The sequence below is a fragment of the Artemia franciscana genome, chromosome 7, assembly GCF_032884065.1.
Source record: "Artemia franciscana chromosome 7, ASM3288406v1, whole genome shotgun sequence".
In the NCBI taxonomy this organism is placed as follows: Eukaryota; Metazoa; Arthropoda; class Branchiopoda; order Anostraca; family Artemiidae; genus Artemia; species Artemia franciscana.
Genome location: NC_088869.1, coordinates 41,059,160 through 41,071,894, shown reverse-complemented (window position 1 = coordinate 41,071,894; position 12,735 = coordinate 41,059,160). Strand labels below are relative to the sequence as shown.

At 34.0% G+C, this 12,735-nt stretch overlaps 1 protein-coding gene across 2 annotated transcripts in view; it reads right to left on the bottom strand.

Moving 5' to 3' along the window:
• The window catches only part of LOC136029309 (transcriptional adapter 2-beta-like), a 39,833-nt gene extending 27,705 nt beyond the window's left edge, over positions 1–12,128 (bottom strand). The window contains exons 1-2 of one of the 2 annotated variants that reach the window (XR_010618013.1): positions 11,962–12,127; positions 3,530–3,589 (exon numbers count right to left, since the gene is read on the bottom strand). Coding sequence is in view for 1 of the 2 variants with exons in the window: in XM_065707574.1 (XP_065563646.1) it covers positions 3,530–3,589; positions 11,962–12,090 (189 nt within the window). In the remaining variant the exon portion in view is untranslated. Of the gene's footprint in view, positions 1–3,529; positions 3,590–11,961 lie in introns of both variants that reach the window. The other variant, XM_065707574.1, reaches the window with a different exon arrangement.
• Between the last annotated feature and the right edge of the window lie 607 nt (positions 12,129–12,735).

Below are 12,735 nucleotides of genomic sequence, written 5' to 3'. Positions count from 1 at the left end.
AAAGAGCAATGTTAAAACTCAAAATGATCGACAATTATGCTGTGTATGATGGAGACTCGTGTTTCCCGACTCCAATAGTGTTAAATTTGTTTTATCCACTGATTGCCGTTCGAAAACTCTTGAACTCACATTAGAACTTTTTATATTTAAGGAAACGCACCAACTTCTAACATCTACCATTCGAAAAACATTAAGGAAGAACAAATTAGCTTTTCAACACATTATTCTTGTATTAGAGCAATCCTTCCTGAAGCATTGGTAGGACAATGCCAAACTCTAGTGTGAAGAGTTGTCAAGGTGATGGCATCCTTCTCTATACAAAGTCTAATTTCTAATCAGTTTGAGTTTTAATTTTACATTTTAATTTCATTGACATAACTTTTTTTTTATTTAATTGATGTTTGCTTTTAAAATTCACTCAGGGAATTTCTGGGAGTTTGACTCAAGAAATACATTTCTTTTTTTTTCAGAGTTCAATTTTTCGCATTGTAATAATGATATGGACCAGACTATAGATCTCTAAATTGGTTTACCACAATGGGGAAAAAAGCCTCAAAAAACAACAGCAAACAAACAAACAATGAGGGAGCCTTCCACCCCACCAATCACTCTACTCGTAAAAAGGACGCTAAAACTAACAATTTTTATTCACAAGAGCACTCGCAAGATATTTTATGACAATCAATTTCTTTTGAGCAGTCCTCGTGATCAATTTTAAGGATGAAACATAGTGATAGTGGACATATACTTTGTCAACATCGTATGATTACATTTAGCTTCATTATTGCAATACACTCACATATTTCCAAAGCTTTATCAAGTGACCTTTGGGCAAAAAATCTGGAATTTGCATAAGTGGCTATTTTCTAAAGAAAATTAGAAAACCTGGAAGTCTTAATTTATTTGGTATAAATTTATCCACTATCCTCATTTAAAGAGGACAATAACATTATCATCATCCAAATGCAATTCACTGACCAATATGTTTATACGAAATTAGCCATTTTCATAAATTGGGATTGTTTTTCCGAAACGTCGTTTCAAAACCCTAAACTTCTCTTCATCAAGATATCCTTAAAATTCCAAAATCAGAAATAAACAAAAGATTTACTACATTTTTCAAAGATTTACTTATGAATTCTTCTATATAATTAATAAAAAAAAAACAAATGAATTCTTTAAAAAAAGTAAAGTAGTATTACAACTCAAACTTAAAGTGAACGCAATTATTATGAATGAATAAATGAAATACAAAACGAACAGAAATCAAAACTAATAACCGAGTCAAAGTTAAAACAAATTGTACCGTAACACAAATAAGAGCCGAGTCACTTCCCAATCAAATCCAATATAGGCTAGAGTGTCATTTGCACTTTGCTGAAAACAAAATACATTTAACCAGTTTTTCTTTTTTACCTTATCACGCTACAAAACTAAAAAGACACAAACTTTCAAGAATTCCTCTTTTTATAAGCTATTATATTTTTGACATTTTTTATCTATTGACTTGGCGTGTCGAAATATTGTGTGAGCAAATTATAAATAAAATGCTTCAAACATTTTATTTAGCCATCATTTTATTGGGTACTTTGAATAAAATAGAACAGAAGGAAAAGCATGAACAGAAAAAAATATACATCTTTAAAATAAACAAAGCTAAACTGAACATCGCAAAAATATTGTAATATGCTTTATTCACCTTTTCCCAAAAGTTGATTAGTGTTGTCATTGTTTGTTGCATATACTGATGCTATGACAACAATAAAGATGCAAATCGAAATACATACGGTTTACAGTAAAGGAAAAATGACACTCTAGTTTCTAGAGGATTTGATGGAGCAGTGACCTCATTTTTGTCTTTATAATTTAGTGTATTCTAGCTTTAGCTTGTCTTAATTATTAATTTGAATCTCTGTTCTTTTTAGGAATTATTTATTTATTCATAGTTATTCCTTTTATTTCTAGGTTCGAGTTGATCATGGATTCTTATTTTTATTTTATGTCATGTGTGGGGAAATCTATGACATTTTGTTGAGATTTCATGGTTTAAAGATAGAATTATAGCTTGTAATTGCAACTTTTGGTAAATATAGATATTCAGTAAAATCTTTTCCATCAACCTTAATCTTGTGCAGTTATTTTTAAATGATACTTTTCATATTGAATTTTGAGTTGGATGGGGTCAAGGGTTGTGAATTATATGAACCAATAGTCGGTGAAATTTCCGGCCTTGTATGGGGTAGAAACTACCCTAATCTCATGCTTTAAGTACCCTTGAAAACAGAAATTACTCCTTTTTTATTTTATGAGAAAAATGTTCTCATGTTCTGTTTTGCAGTAGCTATTAGTGTGTTGACCTTTATTTTGCCTAATCGATCCTCTGGATGCTAAGGTACTACTGTAGCCATAGCCAATCAAAGAAATAAAAAAGTAAGCAAACAACAAAAGTAAGTTTTACCCATTCTTTGCCATTTCTTTATTCCAGGTCCCATACTCCTTTTCGGCCAGGGCTTATTGAAAATATTATATCAGACTATATATCCGATCCCCATAAAAAAAAAGAAAAAAAAGGCCACAAGTTTTTTTTTTTGCATTGGGTTATCCTTGAACCAGGGACGTGCGCAATATGTGTTTCCAGCAGTTCTTGGGAAGAAAAGCTTTTGGAGATTACTTGGTCGCCACTTTCAGGAAAACCAATGATTTTTTTTGTGTTGGATTCCCATGACCTAAGGAATTTGCCAATATAAGTTTGAAGCTAATTAGAAGAAAAATTGAACTTAGCACAATTTTGTGTTAGTCTGAACCAAGCTGGTTTTTTCACTGAGCAAGAAATTAGTTTATATTCCTACCAAATAAGAGTTTAGCTCATTTTGTACTAAATCAGCGCTTTACTTGGTTTTGCATGGAGTATGGATTTCAGTTGTGGAATTGCATCACTGATATTTCATACTTTGGACTTAGATTGTGCATCAAGTAAGGTTAAAGCTTGGACTTGGCTCATTTTGGCATCGAGTGAGTTCAAATCTAGTTTTGCATAAAGTCAAGATTTTTACTAATTTTTTCACTGAGTCAGAACTTGGCTTCTTTTTGCTCTGACTAAGGATCTAGCTCGTTTTTGCACATGGTTATTCTGCAGCTTGCACCAAATTCGTGTTAGTCTCAATATGGACTTCGCTCGTTTTTAAACAGACATAGTCCATAGCTTGGACTAACCTCGTTCTTGCACTGCATCACTAAAATTCCTTAACTAAGACTAATCTCATTTTCGTCCCAAGACCAGGCTTCTGTTGTTTTTGCAATTGGTAAGGAACTAGCTCAGTTTATACAGAGCTCCTTTGAATTTCCAACAAATGAGGACCCTCCAAAGTTTCTACAACACTTTCATGCATACAAAGTGGAAGGGGAAAAAACACAACAGATATATTACTCTTTATTTACTGAACTCTATGGTGTTGACTCTTAATTTGTTCTCTAAAGCAGTTTCAAGCACCCTTCCATAAAAGAGTAAAGAAATAAACAATCCAGTTACCTCGAAATGATAGCCATGGTGACTCTTATGCTGGCCGATTTCTGCACCAGTTGAGAAACACTGAAAAAAAGAACCCAGTAAATACCTGGTTTTTACTAACAGAAAAAGCATTAAAAAGATAAAGATAGACTACTGAGAACAGCCATTCATATGACTGTAATTACACTTTTTTACATGACCTATATTCTTGCAAAATTGTTGTTTTTAGCACAACATGACAGATAAAATAGATCCCCAGACAAGTTTCCAATTATACAGGAGTGCTAATCTGGATAGCACAAATTCCTCCTGGTGTAGCTTACAACACAATACAACAAGTTTTTATCCAGAGACCTATAAGCTGAAACAATTTGAGCTACTAAGAACAACAAAAAATTATCCCAAGTGTTTTGAAAGTGCAGAATAAGGTAGAATATTAGGCAATCATATGATGTCAGTTGTCCCTGGTGGTCTTGCCCCTTGTGGATTCACTGAGAGTAAATGTATTTATCCATAGCATTCAAAGGTAGTAATTCACATAATAATACAACTACTAGTAACAACTCACCACAGCACAAAGCCACCAGAGGCCAACAAAGCAATGCATGTACCTCCTCCTTCCTAATTTATTCAAAGCCCCCCTCTTTACACAATCCATGGAACTTCTCATTTACCTTAAACCTTTCTTTATGACATCCTCGCATCCCAGCCATGGGTGACCTGCTTTCTGTTTAGCCCTAAATGGTTGGCCATAAAGGACAATCTTTGGCATTCTGTCATCTTTCGTCTGTAAAATGTGCCCTAGCCATCTCACCTTTGCTATTATTATAGCTCTGGAAAGCAGGATTGATCCACACTTTTTGTAAAACATTCTGTTTGAAATACAGTCAGTCAGCTGGGTACCCAGAACAATCTGTAGGCAATTTTTCTGGAAAACATCTAGCAAATATTTGTCTGTTTTTTTGGACTGCCCTTACTTGAGAACCATAACTGACCACTATCATCACTGTAGCTTCTAATATTCTAATCTTGGTTTGCAGACTTATTGTCCTGTTATTCCAAACTTTTTTCAACTGTGAAAAAACATCATTAGCCTTGGTTATTCTACATTTAACACCTTCACTGCTCCCACCATCTTTATTAATAATTTTATCAAGGTAAGTGAAGCTGTCCACTTGATCAATATTTTTGTTACTCAACATCACCTTTTATTCTCTGGACTTGCAAAACATCTATAAGTTCATTCATTTTGCTCATGTTTTCATCTAGGATGCTTAAATCATCAGCATAATCTAAGTCCAGGAAAGTTTTTTTTTTCGAAGTTGATTCTGTGTTCCCCTGTTGCTTTTCCTGTGCTCCTTAAAACAAAATCCATCAAAATGATCCACATAAAGGGGTATAGAATAAAACCCTACTAAACTCCTGATCTAATATGAAACCAACTACTAACCTCATTTCTTACATTAACTACTGGAAGATCCAAAGCCAAAATAGCTTTGGTCTTGCTATTTAAAAATGGCCCAGGTCCTGCTATTAAAAAACTTTCATCAAAACCTCTAACAAGCCATCAGGAGGCAATTCTGTTGAAATTGGTTTCCTACTCAAAAATAATTTCTAGGGTATAAGCAGGTATTATGGCATCTGTTGATAAAGGTGAGGCTTCACAGGAACTTAGAGTCAAGATTGTAAAGCAGCTAAATGCTTTAAATAAGAGCAAAATTGAAAATGGCATTAAAATACTTTCACAATTAAAAAAGGATAAAAAATTTAATTATTACTAGAGGTGACAAAGACAGCACTATTGTAATAACAGACAGTTGTGATTACAAACAAAAAACGAACACCTTTATTTCAGATAGCACCACATATAAAAAAATTGATTTCAACCCTACTGAAAAATACATAAAGGCAACAAGAATTGAATTAGAGGCATTGAAAAGGAATTTACAAATAACACTGCAATATTACAATAAGTTTTACTGAAGACAGATTTCTCAGAATTCAGGATGTGGCTTTTAAGTCTTTTAACCATGATTTCCATCTTTCAAAGAATTGGTTAGTTGATAAGTTCAGTAGACTTTTGTTTGAAAAGTTCTGGGATTCAGATATTTTCTATCCTTGATTTCATTAGTTTCTATCCTCAGTAATCTCTGAAAATCTTCTGTTCAGAAATTATCACTCTGATCATTATTTACAATTTGACAATGAGACATCCACATATGATTTAAACAGTGGGCTAGGGAGGCAATTGAATAAAAAAAAACAACATATTCTTGCTAATATTTTAGTAGATAGAGATATAGGTAATTTAGAAACCAATCCAATATGTAACATTCTACTTAAAACTGACCCAATAGCTAAGAAGGGTAACATATTTTTTCAAAATCACCAGGAGACTAGATTAAATACAAGACCTAGGACAATTGCAGCAATAGTAGGATTATTTTGCAACATAATAAAGTTTCATGTTCATTTCACTTTATCCAGTCACTTTAGTGTTCTCATAGAAGGAACTCTATTTAGCTTCTGTGGTGCTCAGTCAAAGTAGCAACAATTGTAGATACAGATATTTATTATTTTTATTTCTTAGTTTTGGATTGATTTGATTGGGTTATTTTAGTTTTCATTGTTACTATCTTAGAATTGGAGATGCCTTGTTTCAAATAGGCAAAATATCTGTGTGGCTTCAGTTTTGTATGTTTCTTCTACTGGCCATGGTCCTATTTGTTTACTTTATCATGAGGCTACTCTCTCTCTCTTGGTGATTTTTGCTTTAACTGCAGCAGTGTTATTCTCATACACAGCACTAATCACTTCAATTTATTTGTCTGGTATACAATACAAGCATAAGACCTTCACTAAAGCTCTTCTAACAACTGAATCAGATGCTTGCTTATAATCTATAAAACTGAGAATAAAAGGTGTTTGATAACTAAGGGGTTTCTCCATTATTAACCTAAGAGTGAAAAGCTGGTTACCATATCCTCTACCCTTCCTAAAACCACACTGCTCATCTCCTAAAACTTTGTCTGCATCATCTCTCATTCTAAAAAGTATCATATCACTATGTAATTTACTATCTAAAGAGACCAGGCTAATGCCTCTACAATCACTACACCTGTTGTTATCACCTTTCTTATACAGTGGTTTAATTAGGGTTTGCCTAAAATCCCTAGGTACTTCACCTTTTTCAATAATCATATTCATAATCTTCAGTAGCTTATTTCTAACCTCAGAGCCACCATATTTAAGAAACTCATTTACCAGACTATCAGCACCTGGGGCCTTGTTTTTATTTTTATTTTTAGTACTGTAGCTAAATTCTTCTTCACCAAACAAATCTTCAATGTTAATCAAATGAAGTTTTTAGGCTGTATTATAGATAGAAATATAAATTAGAACCCTCACATAGAATTTCACTAAATCAGCATGCACCAGAAGACTAAATGTCATGAAATCATTAACAAGGTCCTCTTGGGGTAGTAGAGCAAAATTCCAGATTGAGTTTTATCAAAAATATATTCGATCTAAGCTTGAATATGCTGCAGCAATTTATCAATCAGCTCCAAAATCAACCCTTAAAAGACTAGACACAATCCAGAATTCAGCTCTGAGGATTTCCTTTGGAGCAAGGAACACAGCACCAATACCATTCCTGCTATCAGAGACTGGCCTGGAAGACCTTGAAACAAGAAGAAGTACAATAGTGTTGAAATATATCAAGAAACTATGGGCAGCTGATAGAACACGTCCAGTAAAATCAAGAATAGTAAAACCAGGTATCTTCATCACAGACAACAGTCAAAAGAAATGCAATCAGAAAAATATTTTCGAGAAAGCCATTGAACTCTGCTCTCAATTTGATTACTGTTTAAAAATAACTGGTATGCTAAAGGTCCCAGAAAGCATACCACTACCACCTTGGGAACAGAGCCATCTTGAGTGTGTAAATAACACTGGTGAAGTATCCTGGTTCAATCTTGCAATCAGTTTTATATTACACATGGCCAACTTTGTAAATATATATATGGATGGATCAAAAATTCAACATGACACACCACTTGGGGCTGCATTTTTAATCCCTAAGCTGCAAATTATAAATCAATTCAAATTACCTGTTGAAACTTCAGTATTCCAAGCAGAAGTTATTGCTATTAAGAAAGCCTTGGAATGTATAGGAAACAATGTTCAAAACTATCCTAAGATAATTATATGTTCAGATTCTAAAGCCTCTATTGATGCCATCAGTAATGCAACTAGAAATAGGATGTCCATAATGGAAGCAATTGCTTTTTAATCTATGTTTACATTTGTCTGTAAAAAACACAAAGTAATTCTACAATGGGTACCAGCTCATGTTGGGATTGATGGTAATGAAACAGCAGATAGAGCCGCAAAGCAGGCCACAAAAATAACAGGCCCCTTTACTGAATGTTATTCTCCTATAGAAGTTAAGATGATTGACAAAGTGATAAAGAATCTAAATAAATTTTCTTTTGAGGAAAACCTGAATTTGTCAGGCAACGATTTTGTCACCTGCTAAACGACAAGGAGCCATGAATTAAAAATATATGACAAACTAACAAGAAAAGAGGGAGTTACTATGTTTTGTCTAAGATCTCAACATGCATGGGTTCAATCCTATCATGCAAGATTTTTTGGAGAGGATGAATATTGCACATATTGCAACAACAAAGAGACAATTGCTCATGTTCTTCTAGATTGTGAATATTATCAACATCAAAGACAAAGTTTTGTAAAGTTCCTTACACAGAATTCTACACAATGTAATATAAACCTCCTTTTAGTTGGAGTGGCTGATGAAAAAGTACACAAATTGTTCAACTAGTAGTTCAGTTTTTACAAAACATAGGAGCAGACAAGAAGATATACTCTAGTGTGTTGTTTAAACTTGTCAGATGATGTGTATCAATGTGAGACAATATTAGTGAAATGTAGTTATTGATGACCAAGTTTAGCTGTGCAAGGCAACTCAGCCTTTCCTTAGTACTTTCAACCTTCCAGGATGATGTATTTAGAACCCATTGAATGAGAACCTAAGTGACATCTGCAGTCAAGAAAGGTCCGAAATCTTGCTGCTGCATCTCTCAGTCTAAAACGTATCATATTACTATGTAAATTACTATCTACAGAGACCAGGCTAATGCCTCTACAATCACTACACTTGTTGTTATCACCTTTCTTAGACAGTGGTTTAATTAATGTTTTATTAAAATCCCCAGGTACCTCACCTTTTTCAACAATCACATTCATAATCAACTTATTTCTAACCTCAGAGCCACCATATTTAAGAAAATCATTTACCACACTACCAGCACCTGGGGCCTTGTTTTTTCACTACCAGCACCTGGGGCTTTTTTTTATCTTTTTAGCACTGTTGCTAATTCTTCTTCACCAAACAAATCTTCCTTCACATTCAAGGTATCATATACATTTTGATTTTTCTCTACATCTTTTCCTACAACTCTCTCCTGGTTTAGCATTACCTTAAATCACTCTTGCTATGCTAGCAATATTGATGAATCCAGTTCCTCTTATTTTCATATGATCTATCACTTTAGATAATCCATGTACAAGCCTCTTCTCTTCTCTACTAAACATAAAGCTTTTTCACTAATATTCCTAGCTGTGTATGTTCTAAACTTTCTTCCCTAAGACACCACCAGAGCAACTTCACAAATTATTCCATTAACCTTCTATATTGTCAAATTTAACACTCTCAAATTTAGTATTCAACTGTTATTGAAAATTTCCTCTCATATTTTCATCCTAGAGTCTACAAAACCACAATTTCCCAGGAGGTAGTTCCCTTCCAGAATTCCAGCTTTAAATTAACCCAAGATGGTACTGGATAGTGATCATCACTTTTAATATCAATAACAGCACTGCTATATACCCTGGTATCTTCTATTAATCCTGTTAGTCTTTGCTTTACAACAACATAATCAATAAGCATAGCTGTCTCACCATCACATGAATACCTTGTTAACTTATGGGTCATTTCATGATCAAATATTGTATTGGTTATAACTTGATTGTTATACTTACAAAATTACAGCAGTCTGTAATCATTACTGCTTTCTTTTCCTAAACCAAATTTATCTAGACAAGGATACCATCTATCCTTATCCAAATAATTTGCACAACCATTTTTGTTTGCATAATATAAAATTTATTTAATTTTGTTGATAATTTATTGATAAATAATAATTTATTCATTAGTAAATAATAGCTAATAGATAATCTTGCAAGGGGATAAGTAATCTTGGCCTACTTAAATATACTTACCATACCATAACATTAAAAGTTATGTATAGTCAAACAACTGATCAGTTGGAGAGATCCTGTCAGCAACAACAAGATCCTTACCTGTACTGGCCTGTCAGATATGACAACCACGGTATGAAAATATAGATGGCAATACCTTGGACACATCCTCTATATGCCAGATCAGAGACTTCCAAAAATGCTTCTCTACTGGCAAACAGGTGCCAGAAGGCACCTGTTGCTGAGGAAGACCAAAGAACATGCTCCATAGGATGTATGAACATGACAGAAGAGCCCTCCATATAAGTCTCATTTCAGAGTGGGAAGACATATATGCAGCAGCTCACATGAAGGAAGATTGGAGGCTATTCACTGATGCCCAGTGTGCCTCCAGAGGCACTGGAGGAACTAATGACTAAAGACAGTCAAACAATGAAAATAATGGTGTAAGTCTATGGCACAAGCTCCACATAAGGAAATAAGTTAAGAAAACAATTCTTACTTAAAAACATGCAGAATAATTATGCTTCATGTATTTTGCATGGGCAAAACCTTTATCTTTGCTTCTTTCATTGTTTTACACTTTTTCTACCAAATTTCTAGATTTGTTGTGTCTATTCTCTAAATCTTGAAAATCATGCTTTAATAAATGCCCAACTGCCATCAAAAAAATGTACAACAATGAAAGAACTGAAGATATAGGTTCTCCACATGCAAAATGTGTTGACTATGATTATTCTCCATATTATGAAGTAAGAATTTTTTTCTTGACATGCTTTCTTATGTGGAGCTTATGTTCTAGGACTGTACCAAAAAAAAAATTCATGGTTCCTGACTTAAAATATGCTTCAAATGCAGTGCCTAGAAATAAGCCTTATGACAAATGCACCTTTAAGAAGTAATGTTTATATTATAGTAATGTATAGAGGTTATGTATAGTATATAGTAATGTTTACATTTACAGATTATTCAGTTAGCCTAGCTAAGAAACAAACTTAACTCTACATCCTAGTCAGAATTGCTTCCTGAATCCAAAATCTAATGTTGCTTTGCATTGAAACTTTACCCTTACATATACTATCTCAGGGTATATTTATGCAAATTAGGGGGGATAGGTAGGAATAAAGTTTAAACTTACCTATACACTCAGATTTGCATCCTAAATCTAATTTAATAGTCATCAGTTGGAAATGAACTTTACATCAATAACTCACCCCTAAAGTGCAAACATAGACTTGATTTTTATAGAGTTAATTTTTCTTAGCTACTTGAATAATCTGTTAATGTAAACATGATGAGGGTACAAGCCTTTTAGAGGACACATTATAATTAGAAAGTTTCAATTAGGGAATTGAATGGTACTTGCCTAGCCTATACTTTTTTTCTAAGTATTTTGTTCAGAAGAGTTGTGACTCTAGAATGGGTAAAATTCTACTTTAGCAACTTTTGGCTATCTTGGAAAAGGGTTGGATTAGGACCAAAATTAAACTTTCAGGGATGAGTCTACAGCCTAAAGTATGCCCCAGGGAGGTATTTTGAAGTAGCCTACCTACCTCCACTCCTCTCCCTCTAGAGGATCCTGACCATTGATGACCTTTGAAAATAGGCTATGTGTGTTATAAAAGTGAAACCTTACAAAATAGATCTTCTGCTGAAATGAAGTACAACAAAATTGTTCTCAGCTTCACAACTTTGCTCAATCCCAATTTATAAGGCTTTAAGATATGCAAATACATTTCCTAAATATTGAAAAAAAACATTGACATGGCTCAGAATTCTACTAAAATAATAGGAATTGCATTTTAAGAACTAAAGGCAGAGAAAAGGCAACTGGTAACTGAAAATTGAGGTAAAATGTTGTTTTGTCAAAATTTCAATAGGTATAGACCTGTCATATAGGCGAATTACAGGGCCCTCTAGGGGGAGAAGGAGTGGAGGTGGATACTTCAAAACACCTCCCCTGGATATACTTTAGCCTGTAGACCCATTCCCCAAAAGTTTGATTTCCCCAACCTAACCCCTTTCCAAGATAGCCAAAAGTCACTAAGGTAGATTTTTACTCTAGAATGTTAGAAAATTTATAAACCTGCAGCTAGTGAAATCAAAACTTGATGATAAAAGTTCCATTAGGCTGGAAAATTCATTCCATAATGCCAAATACTTACTAGCACGCAAAGGCTAAAATCTGTGCAAACTTTGCACTTCACTTTTGTTGGTCCAAGAAACTCTTGACAGTGAGTACACTGTCCAACTGCTAATGGTATATTTTCTGTTAATTCAGAACTTTTTTGCATCTCTTATATCTGCAGTTTCTTCTATAATTATAAAAGAGCTTTTGTATTAGCAATGGCGTTGATCCCGTGGTCAGTTCTTAAAATGCTAAAACTACCCAAATTTGCATTCAACAAAGCAAATTTCGGTGCTACAGTCATAAAAATTTATGCTCGTGTCGCGGCTTACGTCGCGGCACAGGCATGGTATTTTTAAGAGCAATTAGCTTAGTTTAAGGTCAATTTTTCATCTTTTTATATTTGGTTTTTTACAACTTAGTACCAATCTTTTGAAACGAACACGGCAAAAAAGCGGGCATTTTTATATCGAACTTTGCGCCAACCTTTCGAAACAAGTACGGGATAGAGATGGTCCACGCTTTTTGTACATTCCTCTGTCGGTTTTTCAAAATCTTCATTATTTCTTCTGAGACAACGAGAAATAGTTGTAGCGCGAAAGTGTTACTTTTTGTCATTTTAGTACTCATAATGCAATAGTGCTAAAATAACACTCTCGTGCTACAAGTGACAACCCTGATTGACAGTGCTAATTTTGCATTGTTCGACAACAATATAGACCCCGACACCAGGTCAATTTATTAGTGGGAGTGCCTAGGATGAACGTGGTGTCGGCATGGGTAAAAATTGTTGTCACACACCGGCATGTCG